Source organism: Anser anser (genome assembly GCF_964211835.1).
Source record: "Anser anser genome assembly, chromosome: 28".
NCBI classification, from domain to species: Eukaryota; Metazoa; Chordata; class Aves; order Anseriformes; family Anatidae; genus Anser; species Anser anser.
This window is the reverse complement of record NC_139749.1, coordinates 1,208,118-1,224,842: the sequence shown is the minus strand read 5'-3', so window position 1 is coordinate 1,224,842 and position 16,725 is coordinate 1,208,118. Positions and strand designations below refer to the sequence as shown.

Here is a 16,725-nt window from a genome sequence, read left to right as displayed (position 1 = left end):
CCTAAAATTTTATGTTTTTCTAACTACATTGTATGCAATGTACTTTACTTTCCTCATACTGGACCATAAAACAAACGCATGTTTTCAAAAAAAAAAAAACACCCCAAAACTGTTTAGATACACACTATTTAAATATATCATCAAAAGTTATGCTTCTTGGGTGAATGGACAACTTGTAAAAGAACCCTGCCACTTCCAACTGCCCTTAAAATAATGAAGCAAACCAACCAACCAAAAAAGCCAAAGCCAAAGGCAAAATAACACCTCCATCCATGCAAGGTACTGTAGTGAGAGCACGAAGGTGGCAGGAGGCATCAGAATGGGAGCGTTACAAGAAAAGGAGGAAGATGAAAGTAAGGAATGCGCGGAGTTAGTATTCCTTATTGACAGTTAGCTGTTTCCTTAGCTCTCGGTCTGTGAAGTATTAGTCACAAGCGGTTTTGGGTAAATGACTTAAATTTACCAGGGAGAGCGTAGACAAAGATCAGAGCAAGGGAGGAGAAGCTATCAGGCTTCTTTTATGCAACAGAAGCAAGTAAGTAAAAGCACAAGCCACACTTTTGTCTTCTGCATATTATGTTTGTTATGTACTCTCACTAAAACCTCCATGGCAATTAAGACAAAAGTGGGTAAAATGTGAAAATTACTCCCACCAACAACTGTAATAATAAAGTACAGCATGAAATGACAACATGAAGCCAGTAGGGAAACCGAGGTATAATATAGTTTGTTCCAGTCCTAAACTTTGTATTACATATTCTGTTCTTACTATCATGTAAATGACGAAGTTCATAGCTTCAGAGACCAGGTCCTTCCCTTGAACAGCAATCTTTTGATACCGTCATTGCAGTTTTCTGTGTATACAGTCTCAGCTAGTTCCGTTTCACTTCTGTTTGAGGCTATATAAGATGAGTTTCCCAGCTATTAATAAAGCAGTCATTACAAAGTTTGGTCTTAAGCATTCCCAGAATCATTTAGCAACTGTTTGGAGGTACTGCTAGAGGCCTCAAGTCAGGGATTCAAAGCTACACTGCAGTAAAAATTATCAAAATACCTAAAATGGAGTCATAAAAGAAATATGAAACGTTTTCTTTAATGGAGAAGTCCTTCGCAATAGTAGTACTAATAGCTAGTCTAAAACCAATGAACCAAACTTCAAAATAAGCAGAAAAAAGACTTTTACAGTATCAACAGCCTTGAGAAATTTTAGATAGTTAAAACTGTAAGGGAAAAACAAACAAACAAACAAAAAACTTTTCATGAGAAAGCATCCCTAGCAAAACTTTATATACTGTTATAACAAAGCAAGACAGATCTGGTGGGAAGAGGTACTTACACAGTCCCAGAAGTCTGTACCAAAATATACGCAGAACTTTAATAGTAGAAATTTTCAAGAGCAAAAGCACTAGTAATACCGAAATTCAACGCAGAAAAACTGCCACACAGCCAAAGCTATACTTGCTTGCCTTTTCTAGGGCACATTTGCTAGAACATAAAATAGCAAGGCTCGTATGAAATGATACAATTAGAGCTCCCTTACCTGACAGAGGCTGCAGTGCCTTTTCAATAGAAGGCAATGGTTCCTTTCTAAGAGGTCGATTTAGCGAGGTGTCTTGTGCACTGAAGAGTCCAGGGCTGTCAGTTAATTTTTTACGTCCATTGGTGCTGGTAGAGTTCGTGACTCTGCAGCTGCCTATTGCACTTGTGAAAAGATTTGTGTGCTCATCATTGCTGGCTGGCTCCGAGCTGGGAGTAAATCCCCCCAGGGACAGACCTGGGGAATTTTCCGAACAGTCTATCTGTAACGGTGTCTGCAATCCCAGTGCTAACGAATTCGTCTCCGAAGGCTCTCTCCTGACCCATTGTTCATCTCTGCTTAGCAAACCCTTTGAAGGTGACAGGTGTGGACAAGACATATGACATCTGTGTTTCTCCTTGTGTTTGTACCTCTCACCAACAGCCTCCTTCCCAAATCGGTAGCGCTTCAAGGACTCCAGAACAGTTCTCGAAGAGCTATTAGCTGTTATAGTGTCCATGGAAACCTGTGGCTGTTCAGAAGTACGATGTTCTCTGTGTTTGTGGCGATGTCTATGCTTATGTTCAAGCATCCAGCCATAAGCCATTTCAGGTGGCACACTGGGGTAGGTGCTCATTGACAAGAGCGGAGTCCTACTCGTTGTGAGGAAAGCCTCCTGGCGTAAAAGTTTATGCTTCTTCTTGTGATATTTGGTGGGATTGAGAAGCAAATGGCCTGTATGCATGTAGGAAGGTGGTGGCAGTGGGGTAGTGAAAGACGGGGAAGGTGGAGGAGGATAAAGGGTTGGAGGGTACCTTCCATAATAACCTAAACCTATGGGAGCAGCTGCAAGGGGAGATGGAGAATAAGGCATGCCGTAAGAGGGATAGAACCCGGTACTGGAGAGAGGAAAGCTGAGACTATGCATAAAAGGCATTTCTGCCATAGCCTCCCGCATTTTTGGAGGCCTGCCTCTCTTTTTCTTTAAGTCAGGTTTTCTAATGTAGTGCAATGGATCTAAAGGAAAAGTAGGGTGAGTATAGAAACTATTGAAATTTATCCTAAAAATGGTAGGCAGCAAGTCTCGGGGTATAAAATGGTGACTTCTGTGGGTTATTCTAATTTCACTTAACCGACTTATTAATTCTTCTAATTCAGCTAGAAAATCTGGGTCCTGCCTGCCTCGGAGTTGAGGATACTTCTTTTTCCTTTTTCGCTTCTGCCTCTTCATTTTGTCGTAGCTAAGGTAATCGTGACTTCGGCGCTTGCACTTGTGTTTATGCTTCTCTTTGAGATTGCTTAAAACCGTGGAAGTTTCAGGCGTAATAAGGGAAACATGATCAAATGAATGCCTTTTCTTTTTTTGCCCACAAAACTTCTCCGCTCGATCCGAAGTACTGTTATTATCTGTTCCTATCCCGCTGTCACTGGGTATCGTCTCATCGCTGTGAGACTCGCTCACTGGGGAAGGAGTAGCTTCTTTCAGGGATGTCAGCTCACTCAAGTGAGAAGGAGAGTTTGGCAACAGCGTAGGTGGAGATAATCTCCTCCTTCCCTTAGCAGCTTTCTTCATTGCAAGTGTCTGAACAACACTTCCTTGTCTGGAGTGGATATGTAAATACGGCACAGAGCTGGGCTCGATAAATCCGGCGTCGCTGCTGACGGGGCTCTGTCCCCCACTCACGGCAGAAGACTGAGAACAAACGGGAGATGGAAGAATCTCGGAACTATTAGCTGCTGAAGGCAGCAAATGGGGAAGTACTTGTCCAAATGATGTCCCGGGAGTTTGCTGGGCAGACTTCTCAAGAACCGTCAAGCTGGCAGAATTGCTAGTTAAAATACCATTCAGGACAGCTTTAGGTTTCCTTCCTCTCCTTTTTCCTATATAAATTGTTCCTTTCTTGCTGACATTTATTTGCTGGCCTAATTTTGAACCAAAAGTGGCAGCAAGAGTTGACACCGTATTGTGGAGTTTAGATTGCACTTTCCCTTTGTTATTTGGTTCCACTGTACTAGAGAGAATCTGATTCAAAAGTTTCTTTCGCTTCAAAGTTTTCATTTTATTTATTTTTCGAATAATTGTTTTCATTAACTGTCCATTATTTCTCTTGGCAACTTTTCTGTCTGAGTCTACTTCCAAATCAGTCATGCTACAAATATTAGGTTTTTGGACTTCTTCTGGCCCTCGGAGCTGGTCCGTTCTCTCAAAAAAATCCCCACTTCGATGCTGATCACTTTCAGACTCTATCTTGTTTGAATTCTCTGTTCCAACAAAAGGTGCCACAGAAAGAATAGGTGGCTTCATTTTAATCGATGACCTGATCTGTCTTTTAGGTCTCCCTCTCTTTTTAGGAAAAGCTTGTCCCGATAAACTCTGTTTTAGTGAAGGAATTTCTACTTCAGGCTGCAAAATGGGAGGTTCTTGCTCTTCTTTTGACTGCACTGAGAAGACTTTTGATGCTGGGATCTTTAGAGTTCTTTTGGGGGGACCTTCCAGCTCTGGCATCTCCTTTGATTTGGGTCTTCCTCTTTTGGGTTTATACATGTCAGGTAAGAAATCATCCGACATACACAAACTTGAGGGTTGTTTGTGAGTGCTGTAGAACTTTTGAGTCTGCTTGTCAGTCTCAGTTAACAGTGCAAGAGACTGTCCATTAGCCTCATTCAGTTTTGGCAACTGATGTTTGACAAATTCGTGCTCCACGAATGTAGATGATCCTATGTTTTTCAAGAACTTGGCCTGCTCCAAATTACTGCTTGATAGTGCACTGTATGAAATGTTTTTAAAAAGCTCTGACCTTTCTAGTTCCAGACCCTTTGGAGGTCGACACGTGTTTCTTGACACCACTTTAGTCCATCGTGGTTTCCTCCCTTTTCTCTTCTTCAAAGGTTTTGATTGCTGACTAGCGCTCAGATTTTTTGCTCCTTGGCAGGATTTATCTGGTGCAGCTATTGCACCAATCTTTAGGAACTGCTTGCTACTAAACAAGCTTGTAAAACTAACTACTGAAGGGGTGACAGTAGCATGAATGCTTGTTTCAGCTGCCAAAATAGGTTTTTTCCCTAGAGAGGGACTAGTTCTTGAAGTTTCTACATAAGTAGCTTTCGAATCATTTAGATCTTTATCAGCACCTTTAAAATCGGTGCTCAGAGTATGGTTCAATGTTCTGTTTATATTCAGAAGTGTACTGTCAGGCGAAAACTGAGTTTTGCCAATCTGATCTGAAATGCCTTCTAAGAGATCAGCTGTGGAACTTAAATGCAACGTGTTAGATGCTAACTGGGAAGATGCTGTTGAGAGGTTCCTGTTTAAGGTTGTAACAGACACCGTGGGTGAAGGTGATGGGAGGTTTCCCTCTCCTACTGCACTAAACGGGGACTTTGCTGTGGATACATCTGAAGCACCTCCTGTCCGGAAGTCTGGTGAAGTGCAATATACTGGAGGCTGTTTTTCATGCTTAGATGCTTCATAAATCCCTTTTTCACTAGTTGAGTAACTGTCCTGTGGAACACAGATTCCTTCATTAAACATCTCTTTGCCCACATCAGCAATTTCCTTCCGAATTGAAAATTTTTCCAAGATACTTTCTTTACTTTGCCTCATAATATGCTTCTCAAATGTTTTGCTGGTAGTATTTTCTTTCAGTAGATCTGCAGAATCATGGCTTTCGAGGCTACCAAGGTTTGAATTGCAAGGAAGCTTAAAGGGCTCTGAGGCAGGCGTAAGAGTGTCTGCTTTCAGAGTTCCAGAGTCCTTGTTAACCAAACCCACTGGAGTGCTGATTCCTGTTGGCTTCTTTCCAGAGTCCTTGTTAACCAATCCCACCGGACTGCTAATTCCTGACATCTTCCTCCCAGAGTCCTTGTTAACTGGTCCCACTGGGCTGCCAATCCCTGGTGTCTTTCTTCCAGAGTCTTTGCTAGTGAGAACTGTCGTACTGCCATTCCCTGGCATCTTTCTCCCAGAATCCTTGCTAAGCAATCCTGTAGGACTATTTATGCCCAGCAACTTCTTCCCAGCATCCTTGTTAATCAAGCCAGCTGGAGTGCCAGTCCCTACTGCCTTCTTTACAGACTCCTTATTAGTCAATCCAGTTGGAGTGCTGATACCCGGAAATTTCCTCCCAACATCCTTGTTGATTAATCCAATTGCAGAGCTGGTCACTGGCTGTTTCTTCCCAGAGTCCTTGTTAACTGACCCAGTCGGAGTGCTGATCCCTGCCGGCCTCTTTCCAGAGTCCTTGTTGACCAATCCAATTAACGGGCCAATCCCTTGTGGCTTCTTCCCAGAGTCTTTGTTAACCAATATGGCTGCACTACCAATCCCTAATGGCTTCTTCCCTGAGTCCTTGCTAACCAATCCAACAGCAATGCCAGATCCTGGCAATTTCTTTATCAAATCTTTGTTTACTATCCCACTAGCAGTTATGGTTCCTGGTAGCTTCTTCCCAGAGTCTTTAACCAAACCAGATGCAGTTCCACTTCCGGGCTTCTTCTGCTTTGTTTTGGAAGACTTCGAAGGAGGACAAGTTGCAATAAGCTGAGCCAATTTCTCTGTTACAGTTGTTGCTCCATTAATTTGTGTTCTATCCTTTAAGTCAGAATTATGGCTACTGATAAGAGTTGGAGGAGATGACTTTATATAATCTGTCATTTCAGAGTGCAATGGGGAAACTTTCTTAGATAAAGGATTTGTTTCTACTTGTATACCTTCTTCCACATGTAATTCAACTGTTGCGACATCTCCAGCTTTCTTGTACGACTTTGAAGGGTCCTACAAGTCAATAGAAAGAGAAATTCTTTAGGAATAGAGCACAAAGACTCTGAGTGACACAGTGTCTTGCGGAGCTTATTAATACTTGCTTTTGGTAAGGTAACTGTATAACCTGAATCTATGAATTTTAAAGCAATTATATTTCAGTGGACATGTTAAGGCTTTTCTAATGTTAAGGAAAAACAAACTCACCACCAGTTCTCAATACAAACCATTTAATCTGTTCCCTAGTTATAAGAATTCTCCCACCACCCCTGAAAAAAACCAACAACCCACAACCAACCTACCAAGCCCTACTGATATTAAAACGTCTCAATCTTGTCTCGTGATACTCTCAATCAATGTAGTACCAAGTTCTCCCCAGAGAAGACTGCTAATTGTACTAAAGTAATTCAAACTATTCTCTTGTTTGTATGGGATGAGGGAGAGGGAGAAGAACGTGAAGTAAATGAAGCTTGCAAAGTTTTTTTCAGTTCTGTTCTAATCAAATTTGAAACTCTGTAAAAAAAAAAAAAAGCGCAATATCCATTACCTCAACAAATCCTATTAGGAATCTGTCAATAATATATTTTAGTTGTTGTTTTTGAAGGACTTTCTTTTTACATATAGCTCCCAGCACATCTTTGAAATGTATGGGATCCAGTCTCTCCAACCTGGACCTAAAAATGGAAGACCGCCATCCCTTACAAGATAATTACATGCACACACTATTTGAAAACTTTATGGGATCTACTATCTCAAAGATTAAATGTACAGCAGAAGACATCAATGCCATACCTATCCATCCCTCTCCAATAAAAATAAGACAATTGCATAGTATTTCTTGTACTTAATTACAGTCAGCACTAGATTAATTACATTTTAGAAAATTGTAACTATGGTTGGCAAATATCTGATTATGCTGAAGAAAGATACAGCCTGGATTCCTCTGAAATTATTTGATAAATAGCAAACTTTGGTGAAATGAATGAGGTATTTACTCAGCAAGCTAACACCAGCATGATTTTAACAGAGGACTGCAAGCTGCATTCAGGCTCACATTATTTCCTAGAGATGGGAAGAAGTTGCTTGGGTAACACGTGTTGCCTGAGCTGTCAGAGCCTCTGCAGTGCATAAACAGGCACTCCTCATGCTGAGCTACTGCTTTTCTGCAGGGCCGGAGCCAGAGGTATGCTTCTTTCCGCCTGGCACTTACATGGAAGCTACTGAGTCAGCACGATGCACAGAGTGGTTTCAAACCTGGAATCCAACCACTGCAGCCGAGGCTCTCAGACGTACCGCAGGTGCAGGCAGACAGAGTACTGCAGATCTTCACTAAGCAGGATTAAAGCAGTCTTTCTGATCGGGGTGGAAAAGACCTTCAAGATCGTCATGTCCAACCATCAACCTGGCCTGCTGAGTCCCATCACTGAACTGTGACCCTTAGTCCCATGTCCCCACGGCTCTGAAATCCCTCCAGGGATGGTGACTCCCACTTCCCTGGACCCCCTGTTCCAATGCTTGACCACCCTTTCCAAGGGTGGTCAAACAAAACACAAAAAAGCACACAGATTCAGAGCTCTTTCTTGCAATTTTGTATTATTAAAAGTTTCTATTAAAGTGAAGGGGAGGCATCGCTGTCACTAAGGAGTATCACAAAGAGTAACTGCTGTAAAAGGATGATAAAAAATTAAACTTAAGCAGTGCACAGACATGAACTTAGGAACACTAAGGAATTTTTTGTACGGAAGGTAACAATGGAAGAAAAACATCTGAATATACTGCTCCCATACTGAGGAAATCAAGCAAGTCTCAGCTGAAGCCAGCATCTGTACAACTCCACCGGCACCAGCCATAGCCTAAGTGCTTATAAATACCAACTATAAGTATTTTTAAGGAAGTTATTTAAAAACTAGTCAAAACAGGTCACCCCATCTATCTGAGTCAAGCCTTGATCACGGGCTAGATCTTTACTAGGCTCACACTAAAATCCGTGATGGACCAGAAGCTAAATTTCACCGGCTGTTACCACCACCGCCCTATCAGCCTAAGTGTGTTTCCAGAAAACGAACAAGATATCCCCGGAGCAATATGTAACTGATCAAAGTGCTCCTTTTGGGGGAGGCTGCCGACAAGCACTGGTAGGGGTCGGATGCCTCCAAACCTGCTGCAGCACCAGAACAAAACCCACCAGTCATATTGGCTCCTGGTTTTTAGCTGCGGTGCAAAAAGACTGTGGTCCCCAGAGAACAGTTTGGCGCATAGCCCAGCTTTTCTGTGGCAGCTGCAATCTTATGTAAATTACACAGGAGCGTCACATTTCAGAAACTTCCCCCCTCAGTTCACCCACCCTTGTACTCACAAAACACAGAGCTGGGGGGGCAGGGAGCAGCCGTGGTATCCTAACGCACGGGCAACAAAAAGGTGCCAGTCCTTCATGAAATGACTTATATTGTGCAAACAATCACTGCACTGCATGGAAAGGAGTAATCTGAAGTCCACAACATATTACAGAGTGCTTTTGATGAGGACAGCACTTCAAAGCTTCAGTGGTTTGCTTGGCCATGTTCACATGCAGCTCCACAACCGTGCAGCGAGTCTCATGCCTTCGTTTTGTCCCTGGTGCGGGAAGCTTGCCTTACGTGTGGCTCAAACAGCATTTCACTTTTCTCTTCTTGTGGTTCCGCAGAGTAAAGAGCCCTATCTCACCTTCTGAAATGATGGAGTACAGTTTTATATTCGAAAAAAATTAAAGTTAAATTTTAATGGAGATAGTTTGGTGAGCACTACTAACAAATCACTCAGAAAAAGAAATCTCATGTCCCCTAGGAGTTTTGTCCCTGTAACTCGCCTAACATTTCTGCAAACAAGAACACATGCCAAGCTTCTGCTCTGATAGCTCTATGCTGCAATACGCAGAGACCGGGCCATACGAAAGTCCCAAACAATTCTTGGATTACATGCATTTCCAATTAAAAATTTGTCCTGGTTTCGGCTGAGGTAGAGTTAATTTTCTTCCTAGTGGTTGGTATGGTGCTATGTTTTGTATTTATGATGAAAACTCTTGACAACATACCAGTGGTTTCGGTACTTCTGGACAGCGCTTATGGAGCAAGGACTTCTCTGCTGGGGGGGCGCAGGGATACGGGAGGGTGCCCAGCTGGCCAACGGGATACCCGTGCCACGTGGCGTGCTGCACAGCACAAGCTGGGGGAAAGCAGGAAGAAGGGACGTTCGGAGCGATGGTGTTTGCCTTCCCAAGAACCGTTACCTGTGCTGGGCCCTGCTGGAAATGGCCAGACACCTGCCTGCCGGTGGGAAGCAGCGACTGAATCCCTTGGTTTGCTTTCCTTGGGCCCACGGCTTTTGCTTTACCTGGTGAACTGCCTTCACCTCGCTCAACCCACGAGGTCGTGCACCTTCACCTTTCCGATCCTCTCCCCCACCAGCGGCTGGTACTGAGCCGCCTCCTGGGTTAACCTGCGCGAAGGTCCTGGACCTGCTCTGCATTACTCTGCCTTTCAGATAGGAAGTTTCAGTGAGGCCCCAAGCTATTAAGAAGCTCTAGATTACATCATGACAAAACTCATTCTGCGCTTTAAAACCTAAAACATTTATTCCCGTGCAATCTTTACCTACGACTGCCTGGATTAAAACTCTGTTCAACAAAAGTCTCACCCCAAACAACTATAAAATGCGTAATTTTTCATAAAATTGCTATTATTGTTAATTTTGCACTGATCTGCATTTAAAGTTTTAAGTATCCTATGTGGACATACAGTTACTAGACTTGCATTGTTAATTAACAGGTTATAATCAATCACTGCAGAATCATCATAGCCACCAACAGCAAAAAATTGGCTCTACTTCTGGAAAAGGCATTCAGTGTTACACGACAGTGTGATTTCAGCCTTTATTATTACTAGATTATTGTTTATTATTGATACTTATTTGCAAAAAGCTTAAGAGCAGATAATCTCTTGAAAGAGATCAGCTGCTACCTAGGGAAATTTAAACTTCTCACACTAGAACGAAATTAGGAACTGCAGGAGAGCTTCCAGCTCCAAAAGCTGAAATGGTTAAAAGCAACCAGCCTGGTAACAAAAAGTGTGTTGGTTAACTCTCTTGAGAACTACCAGCAAGCAGTAAGGATTATATATAGAGAGAGAATTTTAAATATATAAATAATAAATATACATGTATATAACTACTATATAGAACGTGTAATATATAATATACCATATATAATACATATTTACTTGTTATTATTTTAGCTGCTATACTTCTGGTAAATGCCAGGCTCTAATTCAAACAAGCATTCTGAAGAATCACAAAAATTACAGTGCGTATGTAGTTGTGGCATCAACGTGTTCTACACGAGTTCCCAAAATAAAGGGTGAAACCGTGTTTTGTGTTTTTTACCACTGAGACTCTTCTAGTCTTTTCTAAAGGAAAGGTTTAACTAACTACCAGGAAAAACGTGATTTTGCGTAATTAGACAAAAAACTCATGTCTCAGATCCCGCAGAAAAGGTTCTTGGGATACCCAAAAGAAAGCAAAACATTTCTTTAGCTTTGTTATTTTTTTTTGCTCAAAAGTTTTCAGTTAGCGGCCGTGATTTCATCAGCAGACGTTCCCACAGAGCTTCCCTATGTGACCAAGGGCAACAGAAAGCACTACAGAATGCTGCACTCAGCAGTTTTACAGAGGAGTAAGAAGATGGAGCAAAAGGGCATGTTCCATCTTGCTCCACTGCTTTGCCATGAGTATTTTAGGATTTCATCTGACTGTTACTATCACTTCTTGCCTTCCTGTTTTCAAAACCTTCAGTAATGCAACCTGGCTGTGCCGCTGTCTGTACCCACCCCGTATCCGCAGGTGAGCTGTTCAGACACCTCTCGTGTTAAAACCAGTGGAAGATTGTATTTATGTCTAGGGCTCCCATTTTCAGGCTTAGGAAAGGTGCACTAGCCATACAGCAGTGTCTGTTGGTCACAGGACAGTTTTTTTTTCGCATCAAAGAAGTCCAAGTTTCGTACTCGATGCCAAAAACCAAATTCAGCACTGCTTCGCTACGACAGTATCTTCTAATCCTGTTCCTCTTAGCACCTGGGAATCTTTGCCATTTCTTTTCTGCCCAATTCTCTTCAGCAGGCTGTTAGCTCTCTCCCTACACACTTCTGGAAGACAAACTAAACAAACTTACCCCCTTCTGCTAACCCACTGGTCTTTGCAAGTGAGGGAAACCCTCTGTTAACAGCTGAAGACGCTGCTCAAGCTGTAGGAGTCCTTTCGGCAGCGAGCTTGAGAAAGAAGTGTAAAGGTAAAGAGATGGAAGCGCAGAGGATTTTCCTACTACTTTGATGTTTTACACTGATATTTCCAGGCAAGGAGTAACACTGCTTGTGTCGTAGTGGTTAACTGAGTACGCTACAAGTGCTAAATTGTCATTCAAGTTCTGAATTCCTCCTGTAAGTACGGACAGCCTGGCTTCACAGCTCAACAGCTCGTCACACCTTGCCCTGAGCTGGCCACGTAATTGCTTCCCCCCGCCTCCTCTCCACAGAAAGGAAAGATTAAGGGATCAATTTAATTTTCCGAAGCGTAATTTTCAGTGCTGAAGCTTGCTTTATTTCACTGCAGTAAGATAAAAGAAATCCCTCGGGTATCATATTCAAAACATGCAATAGTTTTAAACCACGTCTGCCATTTGTTTCTAGAAAGACAATTTTCATCACTTGCTAGAAATGAGTAGGATGCTGTAAACCATTGTTTCTATCAGGGGACACACGGAGTTAAAGAATTTATAAAACATTTTGGTACGATTCTACAGAGAGAGTAGGGTATCTGAAGTGAATTATCATTAGTCAGGGATTTGGAACTATTTTAAGCAAGGAGCATTTGAATCGTAGAGACAGATCTGCATTTCTCTATGCTACGCATTTAGGTTATTAACCAGACAAGCAGCAGGAGTAACTCCACTTAGAACTGCTGGAATGAAAAATCGATACCAGATCTATGATATAACATACTGACAACATAAAATCATATAAAAAAGGGTACTACTGGAAGCATGAAATATAGCTTTGAAATTTATTTAAGGGCAGAAAGGACCACTGATCATCCACTGTGACATCCATCTGAAAAGGACCAGGAACTCCACCTAACTGATTTTACCCCCCCAAATTTCTAATTTCCATTTGAAATATGATGGATCTTTTTGAGAAAAATCCAGTATACAAAGATGTCAAGGAAGAAGAATCCACGTTGTCACTGAGTTCCAACATTAATTATTCGCTCTGGTAAAAAAAAATCCCAGGGCATGATCAATTAATGGAGTGGAAAAGTTTCCATCCTTAACGGTTCAGGGCTTTGCTAAAAAGAGAGTTTTAAGCGCAAGAAGTACCTCAATTCGGACGTAAAGAGAGATCAGTGACTGGATATTCCAGACTGCCATAGCCAAAGTATTACGTTACATACTGCACCGCTCCTGTATCATAGGCTGGCTAAAAAATCCCTTCTGTTGATAATGTAGAAAAGGAAAGGAAGTTGTGTGGTAGAATCTGGAAGAAGTCATTTGAGTCATCACCTGTAACATACAGCACACTTGGTCCTTAAGGGCATCGTTTATTATTTGTCCTTGAAGATGCTCTTCCTGAAGGAAAACTTAACCATGGGCATGACAGGCAAAAGAAAAAGGCTTGGGTATGTCAGAGAGACATCATCGCGGTACAAAATAAAGGAATTTTCCTTCTTTGGGTAGGCTGTACCAAGACAGAATTCACACAGGCAACCTGACCAACAGGACGCAGGCTGGAGCAATGAAATGATCTTTGGTTTAGGGGACCTTTTACCCAGGATCTGTTACATGCCGTAACAAAACACCTCTAAAATTTAGTATCTCTGCAACTACATTTGTAGGTCTTGTCATTTCTCCTGCTCTCCCCTTCTCTTATGGCTGCTGTTACTTGTTGTATCATGACGATGATGACAACAAGACATCCCCGAGGCAGGGCTATCTCTTCAGATTTGGAAAAGTTTTAAATACTATATTCAAATACCATAGAGACAAATACAGCAAATACACAGTCCGACTTCAATAGAGGAAAAAATAAAAATCTTCAACACAAGAGACTTAAGATTACACTGTTGCTTTTCAGGTTCACCTCAAGTCAACATCATTTTTCATGACTACTTAAAAAAAGGTGAAAAGCTGTGAAAGAGCAAAATCTCTCAATCAGAACTAAATCAAACCATTTCTAACTTCAGTATCAGAGGTCACATCCAAAGCAGTCAGTAGAACGTGATCATGCAGAGATGCTAAAAGCTTTTAAATGGAGTTTAAATTTACTCTGACTTGCAAAACACTTGATAAATAAAAGCACTACTCACTTGTTTTGAAGGACAATGCTCATTCTTCTCATCTGTCATCTTCCCACTCTTTGGTGCCCTTCTTGGTTGCTTGATGCTGGTTTTTATAGCAGGCCGGCACACATAATTCTCAAGGTTCTTAGGAGGCTTTTTTGTTCTCTTTGCTTGAAGACCAATCTTCAATTTCAAGTTTCCCTCTGAAAAGTTTGTTTCTTTCACTGAAAACTGTTGCTGTGCATCAGTTAGACCCTCGTTCTTCCCATTCTCAGCACTGCTCCCCTCCCGATTCTTCTTCTCACCGTCTTCTTCCTTGGTACAACTTTCTAGCTCTACTTCTCCTTTTCCCACCAGCGTGCCAATGTTTACCACAGAGGGGCTTTTCCCAGAAAACCCTTCAGAATCAGAGCCCAAGCCTAACATAGCAGTATTCCGAGGGTCCATCACAGGCGGAATATATGCCTTCGGGTAATTTTAGGGAAGATTTACAGAGATATGTTCCGCAGCAGATCTGTTCTACTACTGGCAGTCAGCATCTTTTACTCTGGAACAAGAAAATAAAGACAGAATTAAACTTCAATTTTACAGCAGAAGTGAAATAAATATTCAAAATGATTAGAAAGCAATCGGATTTCAGAAAGTTCCAGAAAAGCTGTCACACAGCTGAAGTTTCAAAAACACCAACCCTTCCCGTAACCTACTACAAAATAAAATTTATCTGTAAAACCAATTTTAAATTGTAGTTGAAAAACAAAAATATATGACTATTACCATATACTTTCCAATTCACCCACAAGGCATTTTTAATTAAGGCTTTAAGACTTTTAATATAGATCATGAAAATAACTTTTTTTTTTTTTTTTTAAATCTGTACCCTGCTGCTTCTAGCACTGTCACCCTGCCCGAATGAAATGAACTAGTCGCAGCTAAGGAATGATGCAGATGCAGCCAATGAAACCTACGATAAAGCATGCAAAAATAAGAAACAATGTGGCTTTAATCATCTGAGCCACCAGGAAAGTTAGGCTTAACCCAAGTACTCGCTGGTTCTCAAAGACGCTGCAACAGGACTTTTCACAGGACTTTTCACAATCCTAGAAGGATGGGGAAAGGGGAGAACAGCAAAAAAAATAATGTCACACTAATTTGTACTTCCAGGCGTACCGAAACAGGGAAGTCCATCCTTCTACCCATCATTGTTGCACTGTTATGTATGTATAATTAACCTGTTTGTCATAAGATAAATTATGACAAATGATACATTTGAGGGAACTTTTTCATCTCAAATTCTCTAAGAACTAAAGCAAAAGTTTACTTCAATCACCTTGCTACTGCAAGGCTTCCTGGTCCCCGGCTGGCAGACTGCTCGAGCAGCGTGCCAGCACCACCTCCTGTGCTTGCACACAGACCACCGCAGAGCCAGAAGCTATTTCCCCCGCCGCCAAAGAACAAACCAACTCCGCGCACCCCGTTACATTTTCATCCACAAAACCAAAAAAGCATCGTAGAAAGCATCCGCGGAGGGCACAAACACGGCGCATCGATGACTGCCGGCTGGGACAAATCGCAGGTCTGTGTGCGTGGGCCAAGCTAAAAGCACGCCTTGCACCATGACCTGACATTTGGAGAGAGCGATGTAAGAAAAGGGACCCGAGCGCCGGCCGCAGAGTGGGGGCTTGGATGAGCACGAGGGCAGGAGGAGCACAGCCCCTGGTGCAACGCGACGACGGCACAAGGGCGGACGCGGCCTCACGGCACGCCGAGCGAGCGCACAGTCGTTCTGCTGCTGCTCTGGCAATACGCCGTCCACCTGCTCGCCCACCCCGTGGATGTAACACGTGGTACCCCAGATCAACCCCCTCAGCCTTAGCAGCCCCTCAGGGAAAGGCTCTCCCTTCGGAGACTCCAGGGGCTGAAAGTCAACCAAGCCAGCAGGCGGCCTTTGTTACCTTTGGGGCATTGTAAGCAGATCGTCTTTAAATACCTTAATCGTTTTTGAAGATGCAAATATACAAGGAGCAGGCCTGAAAAAACCATCAACGTACTGAAAAGAGCACCACAGGAACTAAAGCAACATGATCTCCTGTTCTTATTTTCTATAGGATTAAGGTAAACCAGCACGATCGTGGAATCGTGGGATGGTTTGGGTTAGAAGGGACCTTCAATATCATCTGGTTCCAAGCCCCCCGCCATGGGCAGGGAAACGATGAAATGAGCACAACGATCCGTTCCTATTTTCTACATGATTAAGGTTGAACTGTAACAATGCCACGAGAAGATTTTCGTGGTTTCAGTGAGCTCCAAAATGAGTTTCAACGGTCGCAGAGAGCTCGGCAGACCCCTCGGACACACGGCCTCCTGGGGGCTCAGACCACCGGCACGCAACCAACGGGGTCCAGAGCCACCGGCCATATGGCCCACGGGCCTCCTGTCGGAGTCAGGAGGTGACACTGGGAGGTGGCTCACCGAGCACTGAAGTACAGAGGAGACAGGAGCAGGGGTGTGTAAAGTGGCCCCGAGGAGGACAACGGCGGCTGCAGCAGGCATAGACTGGAAGTCAGACACCAGAATTATGGGGGGCAGAACACAAAATGGAAATCGCCACAAAGCTGGGCTTCACCAGCTGCACTCTCAGAGAAAAATGACTTATTTCCGTGTTATTAAAAGGGATTTCTGTTTACAGCTATGACTTTTTAACTAAGGACATCCCCCCCCCCAAAAAAACAAAAATGGTATCGTTGCTCAGAAGACCAGAGGTAATTAGACAAAATCTCCATTTTACAGCCAGAAATAAAAATAAAAAATCAACAGAGGAGCACTAGAAAGCAAGCTGGGGACAGCTCCCAGGCCAAGGCCCAACGTTCAGGCCACTAGGCTACCTCAGATCAAGGGAAACGGGATTTTCTCCTACATGCTGATGAACAAAGGAAAACCGGCCAACAGTATGGTAATTCTAAGCCAGGACATGAATTTTTATTATTCGTATTAAGGAAAAGGAGGGAATCCACCAGCCAAGGCAAGTCTCACGTCTACATTCACACATACGTTTCCTTCTCTAGTCCGGTAACTATTGTCCACAACAGCCACA

At 42.8% G+C, this 16,725-nt stretch overlaps 1 protein-coding gene across 3 annotated transcripts in view; it reads right to left on the bottom strand.

Moving 5' to 3' along the window:
* ASH1L (ASH1 like histone lysine methyltransferase) overlaps positions 1–16,725 on the bottom strand; it is a 57,371-nt gene that overhangs the window by 35,326 nt on the left and 5,320 nt on the right. For 2 of the 3 annotated variants that reach the window (XM_083813529.1, XM_083813530.1), the window contains exons 2-3: positions 13,662–14,181; positions 1,541–6,290 (exon numbers count right to left, since the gene is read on the bottom strand). In XM_083813529.1, the coding sequence (XP_083669655.1) occupies positions 1,541–6,290; positions 13,662–14,081 (5,170 nt within the window). In that variant the 5' untranslated portion in view covers positions 14,082–14,181. The remainder of the gene's footprint in view (positions 1–1,540; positions 6,291–13,661; positions 14,182–16,725) is intronic. The other variant, XM_083813531.1, reaches the window with a different exon arrangement.